This window comes from Caloenas nicobarica, chromosome 13 (genome assembly GCF_036013445.1).
Source record: "Caloenas nicobarica isolate bCalNic1 chromosome 13, bCalNic1.hap1, whole genome shotgun sequence".
Taxonomy (NCBI): domain Eukaryota; kingdom Metazoa; phylum Chordata; class Aves; order Columbiformes; family Columbidae; genus Caloenas; species Caloenas nicobarica.
In genome coordinates this window covers 9,929,075-9,940,832 of record NC_088257.1, presented here as the reverse complement: position 1 = coordinate 9,940,832, position 11,758 = coordinate 9,929,075, and the positions used below count along the sequence as shown (strand labels likewise).

General features: G+C 47.8%; 1 protein-coding gene across 1 annotated transcript; it reads right to left on the bottom strand.

Annotated features, from left to right (window-relative positions):
- Nucleotides 1–4,486: 4,486 nt before the first annotated feature.
- NEUROG1 (neurogenin 1) lies at nt 4,487–5,026 on the bottom strand. The gene has a single exon (XM_065644432.1). It carries the CDS (start codon nt 5,024–5,026, stop codon nt 4,487–4,489), a length of 540 nt encoding a protein of 179 aa, XP_065500504.1.
- Between the last annotated feature and the right edge of the window lie 6,732 nt (nt 5,027–11,758).

The window sequence follows — 11,758 nt, the reverse complement described above, 5'->3', positions numbered from 1 at the left end:
TCACGTGAACCTTTTGCCATCTCTCCTGAGAGGACAGAAACCCCAGCAGAGAGGTGGTGGGGAGGAAAATCCTATTTTCAGTGGCCACAGCTATTTCACATCCTCAGCTTGACCTTATACTCCTCATCGCCCCGGTGATTAATAATGGGGCTGGGTCTCACAGGCCTTTTAAAAGGATCTGTTACTTCATCATGGCTCTATGATTTCTGTGGTATCTTCAATATTTTTTCATATTGACCATTGTGGCTTTTGGTAGAGGAGGAAGAAAGAAAAGGGATTAGTTCATCATGGGCAGTATTATCATGCTACTGGTTATAAAACTGGTTTTAACAAATCGGTTAATTCATTAAACTAGATGAACAAATGCTTCAATAATGTCCTTGAAGACTACAAAAGTAAAAATTCAGCAAAGTGTCAGCTGAAAGTATTTTATGCAGTATTTTGGCATCTCTATTCTGCAGTGCTCATGTGCAGTATGATATGTAAATCTACTTGGTCCTCAGCAGCTCTGCTCCTCCAGACAATTTCTTTTAATGGCATATGCCACCAATAAGAAAGCTGAAAATGAGTTCTCACCTGCTTCTGTTCTGATAATCTCTACCTACTATACAAACCAGTCTTAATGGAGTGTTTGAGCCCCAGAGATGTATAATTATAGTATTAAGTTTCATGTGCTCACAGGTAGTAGTGCAGGCTGTATTTTACACACCATGTACAGAGTAAAATCAAAATCTACAACAGATTGACATCCAATAACGAAAATCCTTCTGAGGATGCCCTTGTTAATAACTAAACCCCAAGCATTGTTTGAGCCTCACCCCAGCAGGGATGACAGTAAGTAGGGCACCACATGGCAGGAAAATCACAGAAAATACTTGTTATCTAAAGCCTGTACAGAATTTTGGATTTGTGGCTATTTGCTTACTTTTTGAGCATAGATAATTCACAGAGTCTCTCTAGAGCTTCGAATCAGTTGGAAAAGGCTGGGACAGAGCGGTTCCAGTGCTGTCAGGCTGCTGTGGGCCCCGTCCCTGGAGCACACGAGCACCTTGTAGATGGTAGCAGATCGTAAATCTCAGCAGAGAGAAAGTGGGATAATCTCAGTTGTGTTTTGAGAAAGTCTGTGCTGGAAGCACGTTTCCCAGCTAGCAAGGATGCCCTATCTGTGGGGAAATCTCAGACTTTCCTAGCTAAAGGGGAATTAAGTTAGACCTAAGGACTCGCAGAACCCTCTGGCAGAGGGTCCCTAATGCTTGCATGCCCTGGAGGTGGTTGTTTGGCTCCAGCAAGGATAAAGGGTTACCAACACCTTTTAGCAGACATATGAAAAAATGCATATACATATGTATAATGCAGTGCCAAGATTCAAATTCATGCTATTTCTGTTATTGCTGAAGTCAGTAAGGGTCTTGCCACCGGTTTCAGTGGGACTGAGATCACTGCCTGTTTGTGGAAATCTTTTACCATGTAACTATCTGGTATTTCCAAATATTTTTCCAAGGATTTCATGAGCCCTAGCATTTAATTCACCTATTTGTTTTCCTGTCCTACTTGTGCAAGGAGATGATTTCAGTGCAATTAAAAAAAGCCACCTGTTTGCAGTCTGGGAAACCTGTTCCAGCTCTCTGCCAATTCACCAAACTACTCTTTTCACAAAAAACAAATACAAACCCTGTTGTTGTAAACGGGGGTGCAGGTTGGTGCTGCAGCCTCTGAATATAGCCATTCCATCTGTCCCGGCGGCAGATTTGTTCAACTATGTCTGAACCTATCACCGCTTGGGGGAAAAACTGTTCTTTGACTCATGTTAATGTATGAATCTAATTGTATCCTCAACGCAGTTCGCAGCTTTCATTGCCCATTAGGAACATTAACATCATACACTGAGTCCTGCTAGATGTATGGTCTTTATATACTGCATAATGTCCACAGATCTCTGCTCGGAGCTAAGAAAACACAAAAGAATCGAGGATATTTTGAAGTTTTGTGAAGTTGGGTTTTTTTTTTCCTTTGAGATTGAAGTCCAGTGTCTTGGGACCCAGTGACTTTAGATGACCTTCCGTCTCTACGGACTGTACTAAATTTCAGCCCCTGGAGGCTACTCCATACAAAACCTCCTGGCTTTCAAGGGCAGGTGCAAGCAAAGCTTCACTGCGTCACAGATCAAGACCTGTTACTGCCAGAATTAGATTTCACAAATCTCTTTTATTTAACAGGACATCATTAAGGAACTGGACTATACTGCTTGATGGTGTCTTTAATTAATGTAAGTATTATACTGCTATTAGGATTTCCAAACAATAACATTTCTTTTTCAGCATTTGCACTCACTGAGAAACAGAGCTGGATGTGTGTATGTGTGTTTATAGACAAGCACATGAAAACTATATTAAAGAAATATAAAGAATGCAGACTTAGGCACTTGAAAAGGAGGAAATGCTGACACTGCAGTGTCTGTGCAAACTTAATCCAGCTCCTCTCCTTCTAATTTTTGTAGCAATTATATTATCCCATGTTTTATTTTTTATAACATCTCCACCTTCTTCATTACATAGCAGGGCTGACTTTCAGGCAGAGATTTTGCCTGTGTGATGAACAGCTTCTCAGTGCTTTGCCTGATGCTGTCTGTGTTTGCCCTCGGCCTTTTTCCCTGGACAGTATATGATTTTGTCCTGAAGACTGAATCTCTCCTTGGACTTGTACATCAGTCCTGAGCATCTGAATGCTCTGAAAACTCTGCTTAATGAAATAATAAAATTCACTGATGGTGTGAGAGGACTGTGGTACCCCAGTTTTACAGATGGGAAACTGAGGCATAGAAAAAATGAAAACCAATTCATTCCACTAACCCTGGGCTGTCCTGTCTGAAATGTGTAGGAGCTGACTTACTTGGGCTTGTACAACACCATATATTCAAACATACACCTCCGTTCCCCACAAACACCTTGTTAACTGCCCATGCAGCTCTGATTCACCTATGTTTTGGAGACGGCTGGAAAGATATGGCTGAGCTGCCTCATTCCACCCATAAAACAGGGCAAAGAGGATAAACTGTTGCTTTTAAGGGTGTTTGTGTGTCTAGTGAAATACAGGAGTGTTGAGCAATGCTGAAGAGAGGGAGGATGAAGACATGAAGAGCAGAAGCCCTTCAGCAAGGTAGGATTTGGGGGCTCAGATGGCTACTCCACTGCACACAAATGCAGGAGAAAGGAAAAGCTGGGGCTTCCCAATAGCGGAACAAGATTTTGTGGAGTCGAGGGCCCCTCTTACCAACCCCAATCTCTGGCCAAGGGCCACAGCTGTGCCAGGGCTTTTGCCAAGCTCAAGCAATGCACCCCTGGCCACCTTTTCCCCTCACCCTGCGTGGGAGCGAGCAGGGAAAGCCTCCATCTCACCGCATGACTTGGGGAAAAGGGACAGCTTTTGCCAGCCAGGTTCTCCCAACGTTGCAGGGTCAGGCAAAGCTGTGAGCTCCAGCCCCTGTCCAGCATCGTGTCCTTGCCCCAAATCCCCCAACACCTTCCAGCTCTTCTTCCTACCCATGGCAAGGACAGGCCTGAATCCCAACACTGCTGCCAGCACTGCTGCACTCCTGCTCTCTGCCTGCATCTCTAATCCCTTCTCAGTGAGTCAGGGGCCAGCTGGTGTTTGCAGGTAGCCGCACGTGTCTGTACCCAGCGTGGTGTGAGAAATGACGGCTTGGCCGTGCTGACTGTCGCCTTGGGGCAAATGCTTCGCATCTACCCCAGGCTCCTTCTGAGGAGCAAAAACCCCTGAGCTTAAGAAACAAAACTCCAGAGGCACTGCTGAAATTCAGTAGAAAAGTTAAAAATTTTATTTACAGGGCAAAGTACAATTTCTTAAAAAAAAAAAAAGAACCCACTTTGATAAGAGGCATAATAATAGAATAAAGCTCTTTATGTACAAAAATACAATTTTCATATGAATGAACATCTTGAATAAATTAAACCCCTATCTGGCCCAGTCGCTGAATACTCCTGCTCTAAAGCAAGACCGCCGCGCTGGGGGTCAGCATCTATAATGCATGAGCCTCTCTCCTTGTCCGTCGAACACCAGGTCCTATCGAGGCCGGTGCTGGGCCCCCCCCCGGGAGGGGCTGAGCCGCCCCGGGCGCAGGGCAGGGGGGACGCGCTGAGCCCCGTGCTGCGCCCCGGGCCGCATCGGCCCCCTAAGCCTTTTCATGGCATTGTCAGGGCGTTCAAACCAAATTTTCATGCTCGTTTTTCTTCGCTGGAGAGCTACAAATTGTAAAATTGACTTTTCACCTCGTCTGCGGCAGCAAATCTGTCGCTTTTCTTCCCGGTTTTCGTTGTCGTACGGGATGCGAGGCGGGGGTCGGGGGAAGGGGACTGGGGGGCGCGGGGCTGCAAAGTGCAACGGGAGGCGACGTCGTCCCCCCCGCCACCCTCGGCCCTCGGGCGGGGGAGCCGGGCGCGCTGCGCGGAGCGGCGCGGAGCGGTGCGCCCTAGCGGCAGGGAGCGCCGGGGGGTGCGGCGGCGGGCAGCCCGCGGAAGCTGCGCAGGTTGTCGGGGGGCGCGTAAGCGCAGTCCTCGGAGGTGGCGGGGCTGCTGGGGCCGGAGGCGGAGGCGCAGAACGAGGGGGCGGACGGGGAAGCGCTAGACAACCAGGAGCCGGCGTCGCTGCCGGGGCTGGGGGGCGCGGCGGCCCCACGGAAGTTGGGGGGCGGCGGGAGGCACTGCTCGGCCAGGCGGAGGGTCTCGGAGAGAGCCCAGATGTAGTTGTAGGCGAAGCGCAGGGTCTCGATCTTGGTGAGCTTGGTGTCGTCGGGGAAGGTGGGCAGGACGCTGCGGAGCTCGTCTAGAGCGGCGTTGAGGTGGTGCATGCGGTTCCGCTCCCGATCGTTGGCCTTCACTCGCCGGCTGCGTTTCAGCGTGTGCAGCAGCGCTTCGGTACGCGCCCGCGCACGGCCGCGCCGTCTCCGCCGTTCCCGCGGAGCACCGGGCGGCTCCGCACCGCCGCCGCTGCTGGCCGCCTCCGCGGGCATCCTGCGGAGAGAGAAGACGGAGCCGCCGTCACTGCGCGGCCCGGGCGGGGCAGGGAAGGGGTGGCGGGGGTTTAGGGGTGGGAGCGAGGGAGGAAGGTGCGAAGTGGCCGGGGAAGAGGTGGAGGGAGAAAGAAAAAAAAACCCCAAACCAAAAACAAACCACCAAACTATGGGGGGTGGGGTGGAGGTGGGGGAGTGCTTGGCACGGCGGCACTGCGGCGCGCAGGTGCCTGCGCCTCCGTACTCACATGGAAAGGCACTCCCAGGGATGCAGTTAAGCAATAACGGTATAAAAATCTAGACAGGCAAAAGCAACGCTTCCCGCTGCAGGGGGAAACAGGGCGGACTTCAGCGCTGAGAGAAGAGGGAAAAAAAAAAAAAAAAAGGAAAAAAAAAAAGCGGCGGGGAAAGGCGGGGCGGGGGGGACACGCGACCGCTCTTGTCTTTGAAGTGCTGCGGGCTGCGATCCGCTCGTGTGAGCGGCGGCTTTGGCACACGACGGCGCGGCCGCCCGTACTTATAGCGGCGGGGGGACAATGGCCCCGTGGCCGCCCCGCGGGGCCGCGCCGAGGCGGCAGGTCGGCCCCGTGCGCCGCGCCCTCCGGAGCGTGCCCGCAATTACCGCGGGCAGCCGCGCATCTGCCGCGCCCCCGGGGGAGGAGGGGGTGGGGGGGTCCCGAGGGGGCCGCGCTGCCCCCTTTTCCCCCAACTCTTTTGTCCCCCGTGTGCGGCGAGCGGCGGGGGAGGGACAAAGGGGGGCAGGGGGGGTCACCGGTCCGCTCCGGCCGAAGGGTGTCCGGTGTGAGTTTAAATCCCTGCGAACAGGGGTTTGGAAGAAGGTGGTTAGTCTGGACTTGAAGAAGATGAGCCGAGGTTTTTTTCCCCCAGCTAGACCCAGCCGGAGGATTTCTTCAGCTTTTCTTTGCACCTTACAGTTTTTCCTACACGTTGTCTTCGAAGTGAAAATTTTCTGAAATGATAAAACTTTAACTCAAAGCAGGTCTTTTCCCTCCTGCATTTCAGAGGCGAATATCCACATGTGCTTTGGCTTTTGCACGCTTCACTTTGAAAGGAGTTTTGCAGGTGCTGAGAAATTTAAAAATTACAGATTCTGTTTATCTGAAAAACTTAAGTGGTTGTGAAAGTATATTGTGTAATTTGTAAGTGAAGTTTGTCTCTGGATAAAAAACGAGAACTGTGCTGGTTTTATTGCAAAGTTCTTGCTGCTGCTGCTAATCCCCATTAAGTGCCCAAGTACCAGTATTTAACACTTTGAGAAGGCAATTTTATAAGTGGTTAAAAAGTTCCCGAATTCTGACATCTGTCTTTTTACATCCTGCCTCTCTCTGCTGTAAGGAAGCCCCATTGTCAGCACTCAGGTACTTGCCCCTCTGGAAGGTTTTCAGTTTCACCCTCCATCAATAGCCATTTTTAGACTTCTGTGCCTAAACGCAAATTTATTTACATGATTTTCCCTTACGTTAAATGTAGATTAATTCCCACTCCCGTGATTTTCTCCTGTGCCTTTGATAAACAGGGAAAATTGACAGCATAAGTTATTGTCTTTGTCTTTGCATTTTAAATTCATAGCAACCATTCTTTACTTGAACTTGAGGAGTTTGTTATTAGGGGTATTCCTTCTGGTTTTCGCTCCTTTCACTTTGAGATGATCCACAAACCAGCAAACTGCCACAACCAACCTGCTTTGTGCCAAAAAGAACACGCGCAGAAGTGAGCAATCCAAAAAGCCCTGAGTGATGAATATTAACGAGTCTCAAACTAGAAATAGTTTTCCAGTGGTCAAGCTTGCCGAATCAGTTTGCTTTCTTCTTTTTAACATCTTTATATGACTACAGACCTTCGATGTGCAGTATAACCACTGAAGACCAGGCAACTGACTGTTCTGCAGGAGAGACTGAGCCCTCTCAATCACTGAACCTGCAATTATGCTGATGTTTTTAGGGCCTGTGCATACGTAAATGACTTTCTGCACTAAGTAGTTCCACTTCACTGCATTACTCATGTCCTTAAGTGACGGCACAATTAGTGGCCTCGGTTGCCAGGCTGAGATAGGCAGTGGAGTTTCCAGCATGAACAAGAAGAAAATCAGAAAGGACCAAAATTTAAAGGAAGCATATGGAAAAAAATGTTAAACTTTTGTTAAGTGCACTTTGTATACAGTGGTATAAACTCTGGTGTTGTCTTCAACACTTTTACTGTCTTTTGTTTAGGTGTCTTTGGGTAGTCAATAGTTTATTCATTAAAATGTTTATGATTCCCTAGAGTTTCACAGACTTTGGCACAACCGATCACTTGTCTGAAAGTTTGCAGTGAAAGCGCATTATTCATTAGTCCTTATCCATCATTTGCAGTTTGTCATTTGTTATTCTCTTGTTTTAGAAGTTTGTGCTCCAATCAAGGAGGGGAGAGAGCACCATGTGTCTCTATGATCAGTCACAGCCATGAATAGCCCGAATGAAGTGAATGTTTCACAAACAACCCATAGGCTGAAATTTGTTTGCATAATCTATTCACTGCGTACTTATGAATAACGAATGCATTCACAGAACCAGAATTGTTTCAGGAAGCCTTCGCAAACAGAAGTGCTAAATATCTTGGATAATTTATTCCCAATGAATAATTCAGCCAGTTCTATCGCAGACAGTCTACTAATTTTGCAGATAAATTATTCAGCCAACAGAGATAATAGCACTTACACCTTATGGGCCTGCTCTACAGCAGTCTGCTGCTGAAGTTTCATGAAGTTTTTTGCGATCAGGAAAGAAAAAAAATCCCCAAATGAAACAGGACCTTTGATTTCGAGCAACACAGAATGTGTTTCCAGAATCTCTCTGATGGCCTTATTCTGATTTTTAGCCTTGGATATTATCTTCTTCACCTGACATAAGTGCTGCTGGGCTCAGATGGACTCATGGATGTTATTAGTTTCGTATTTTGAACTCTAAGGAAGCTTGCCGTAAATACCATCTATTTTGAGATGCTTTACAGCACTTTAACAAGGAGAAAAAAATTAAAATGGCATTTTTGACTATGGAAACTGTAAAAGCACAGCTGTCCATCCTTCGCTGTGTGGGATGGCAAAATGCTCATCTGAAATCAGAGCAAACTGTTGTGGGTGCGTTTCCATGCAGCACATTTATCACTTGGTGCACTGGGGCCTCCAGCTTGAAGCTCAAACCTCCACCCTTGTGTTGAGATGTCGTGTGTTGGGTCTCACTCAGGGATGGACTCCAGAAAAAGTAGGAATTAATAAATAAAGGTGGAGGAAAGGCTGTTGGAGAATAGGTGCTGCAAGGCTCCCAGGTGCTCGGCACTGCTCTTGAAACGCACCATTTCTAGCAAGGAAAAAGCTGCTCCGTGAGAAGATACCATTCCCTTGTAAGCGTTCATCATACCTCATAAAAGTAAACAAATCTCCATGTTAGAAATCAGCCTCAAATGGAAAAAATGGCCAGAATGACGATTATTAGAGCAGTGTCACTATCACTCTTCTCTGCAAGCACGGAAATGAGTGGTTCATAGTAAAACCACTCCCGCAGTTGGAAGATGCCTCAGAGAAGTCTGAAGTGCTTAATTTTTCTTAAGGTTTAAGATGTACATCGGTACAACTTGCCAAACTCTGTGTTTTCTTACGTTAGTCCACGAGGGCTTAAAGTGATGTTGGGATGAGTGTCAAAACAATGTACCAACCAGGAAAATACTACTTTTTTGTTCCCTTGCTTGAAAGCATGGCTGGAGCAAGAAGGCAGAGCTGTCTGCGGGAGATACTTTGAGCTGAATTTGGAGAGGCGATGTGCCTGGTGGCAAAGCCATCATCCTGGGAGGAGAAAGCTTGACCCAGTGCCTTGAAGGGGTAAAAGGAGGATCATGGTCACTCACCCCAGGCGATGCCCAGCTTGATGCAGTGGGAATGTTAAAAATAGATAGAAAACCAGAAGATGGCTTGATGGGGCAGGTTGTCCCCCTGCGCTTGCATGGGTATGGTGCGGAGTGTGGTGGCCACTTGCCCAGCCTGGGCTGGGGACAGACGTGCGGTGAGGGCTGCCAGCGATGGGACGGACAGACGGTGCTGTGCCCCTGGGACCCATCGCCCGGCTGGAGTCAGCTTACAGCTCCCAGCCCGGGGCTACTGGAGGGTTCAGGGGTTCACGCTGTGACTCCTGACTAATGGACAGCCCTGGAAGTCCAATATTTGAAAGGGATCTCAGCTTGCACAGGGGCGGCGTTAACCCCTTCTGGAGCAGGAGCTGGTTCTTCTGTGGGGGAAATGCTTCTGGAGCAGCTCAAGGGCTTTGTCCCTAAACGGTTTGGCCTCATCTACCTGTCCGTGGGCAGCGTGGGGGGAGCAGAGGACATCGCAGGGGGATTCCCTGTGTGCTGGGGGGTTCCTGTTCTGGAGGAGCTGAATCCGCTCTGGAATCCTGCAGAAGTGCCTGGAAGCTCTTGCTGGGGCTCAGCCCCTCCCGGGGACTTTGCAGAAATAGTGGAAATGTTTTATTTTCAGGTTTTAAACATGTGATGTAACTTTTTCCTTTTTCTTTTTTTTTTTTTTTTTTTTTGGAAAGGGGCCGAGTAGGTAAGCAATTGTTCCCTGCAAGCACAAATGTATTTTGTTTGTTGTAATTAAAATGTTTTAATGAGACAACCATAAAATCAACCATTAATTATTTTTTTTCAAACACTTCTGCTTCCTTTTGAGCTAGGTCTATTTAGAAATAGTTTTGAGAGTAGCCTGCAGTTTTATTCTTTCTTCGGTATTATACACAGGAGTGGAGAAGTCATTTATAAATAATTACACAATGTTTTGGGTCTTTGGGTTTGTATAATATATCAAAGCGATTAGTACACGCATTGTTCCATTGTAAATGGTTTTTTTTCCTTTCCTTTCAGTTTCACTTGCCTTGTCTTCTATCTAAACCTTTTTCGTGAAATCCTTTGTCTTCCTCATTCTTTTAGCTTGTTACAGTGCAGGGACATTCTTCTTATTCAAACACTCACAGCATGAGCAAAGAAAGCTACTTCTGTCGCATCTTAAGTTTTACCATAACTTTCTGGCATTTTCTTTTCTTCCAATTTTCCCAGACTACTGATAGGGTAATGAAGAATTATAACATACATCAATTATTGGTGCTCATGGTGTATTATGCTCCTGAATTCAAGGGAAGATAAAGAGAAAAAAAAAAAAAAGCACCACTTTCTGTGGTTTTGAGGCACATGAGAGAGGACTCGACGCAGATTATTTATAACATCTTTCTGAGCATCAATTATGTTTGACTCCTACAACCACTTCCTTGTCCCACTGGTTTTATGGCCAGAAGGAGTCATTTTTGTGTGTGGTAGCTGCGGCATTTAGCTTATTTCTTTTATGAGGAGCCCAAACAATGCATCTTCAGGCCAAACAATCTATCTCCCTGAATAATAGCCCAAATGTCAGTCAAGCGCTCAGGGCTGGGAAATATATGGTCATGGTAAAGGGGCACGGGAAGAAAGCGCGGAGATGGAGGAGTTTGTGCGGGGCCTTCCCCATCTCCCCCCATTTCGGCACCGGGTACCCCTGGGGAGCTGGGCTGGACCTGGTGCAGGGTGCAGGTGCCCAGGGATGTGATCATCTGCCTGAGGTTTCTACACCCCTAATCCCAGTTATCCAAGGGAAAGGACCAAACCCTCCTGATGTGGTCATGCTGGCTCCCTGCCTGGCCCTTCCCCAGCCTCCTGGCTACCACATTAACTGGGAAAAATGAGATTAGGATGTCACCTCCAAGAAACGAGCCCTTTTTTTCCCTCACCTTATTGTGCAAGAGGTTTTTCTTCTCTTTTTTTTTCTCCCCCTCCACCTTCTCCCGCCCACAATTCCCCCTCTTTTGTTGATCAGTATTTTGTCAATTGAAACTAGAACACTTATCCTAAAAGAAAGGGACAAAATTCATTGACCGCCATGCGGATGAAATCCCCCCCAACACCATCCAAAGCGGGAAGATTAACTCCATGCTGAGATGCTCAGGTTTTCTTTTATACCTTCCATATAAATAATTCTGCTTAGGAGTAGCTTTTATTTTTATTTTATTTTACCTGCAATAAAGACAACCTGGAAGAAGGGAAGCGTCACAATGGTGGGATGAAATTGAGCTTGAGGTTTTGGGGGGGCTCTCGGGGTGCCCCCGGCTCCGGAGATGGAGTCTTGTGGCTGGGGGGGGATGCTCTGGGACCACCAGCAGCCCACGGGTCCTCACCACCCGCCACGGGGGCCCAGGGGATTTGCTGCCATTTGCATAGCAGGTGTTGGCTCCTGGGCCATTCTTCCTTAAGGGAGTTTTAATACGGGATAAATTACTGGGAATTAAGAGGAGGCAGATGACAAGAAAAATACTCATGGAGTCTTCTCCTGACTATTGCAGGGGAAACAGAATGGCTAAAGAAAAGAAGAAAAAGCCCAAATGCAGCAGCTCTTGCCCCAGCCTGGGGAGTTCGGGGTGCACAGGGGTGGGGGGTGGCTCTCACCGACTTCTGAAATTCGGGTTTGAACCCAAGAACGCGATAATCCCAGTGACAGTAATACGATTACTGGCCTGAGGATCTTTGAGTCAGTTGGTCTGGTAGGGAAGTTTAAAATGTTAATCCCTGGTATAATCCCTTCCCTGGCATTGTACGTACAAGGGTTGCACCCGCGGGAGAATTGCCTGTTTCCTTCCCCAGGCTTTAGGGCAGGAGGGC

Coding starts and splice junctions, on each gene's coding strand:
- NEUROG1 (XM_065644432.1), bottom strand. CDS start 5,026: ATGCCCGCGGAGGCGGCCAGCAGCGGCGGCGGTGCGGAGCCGCCCGGT.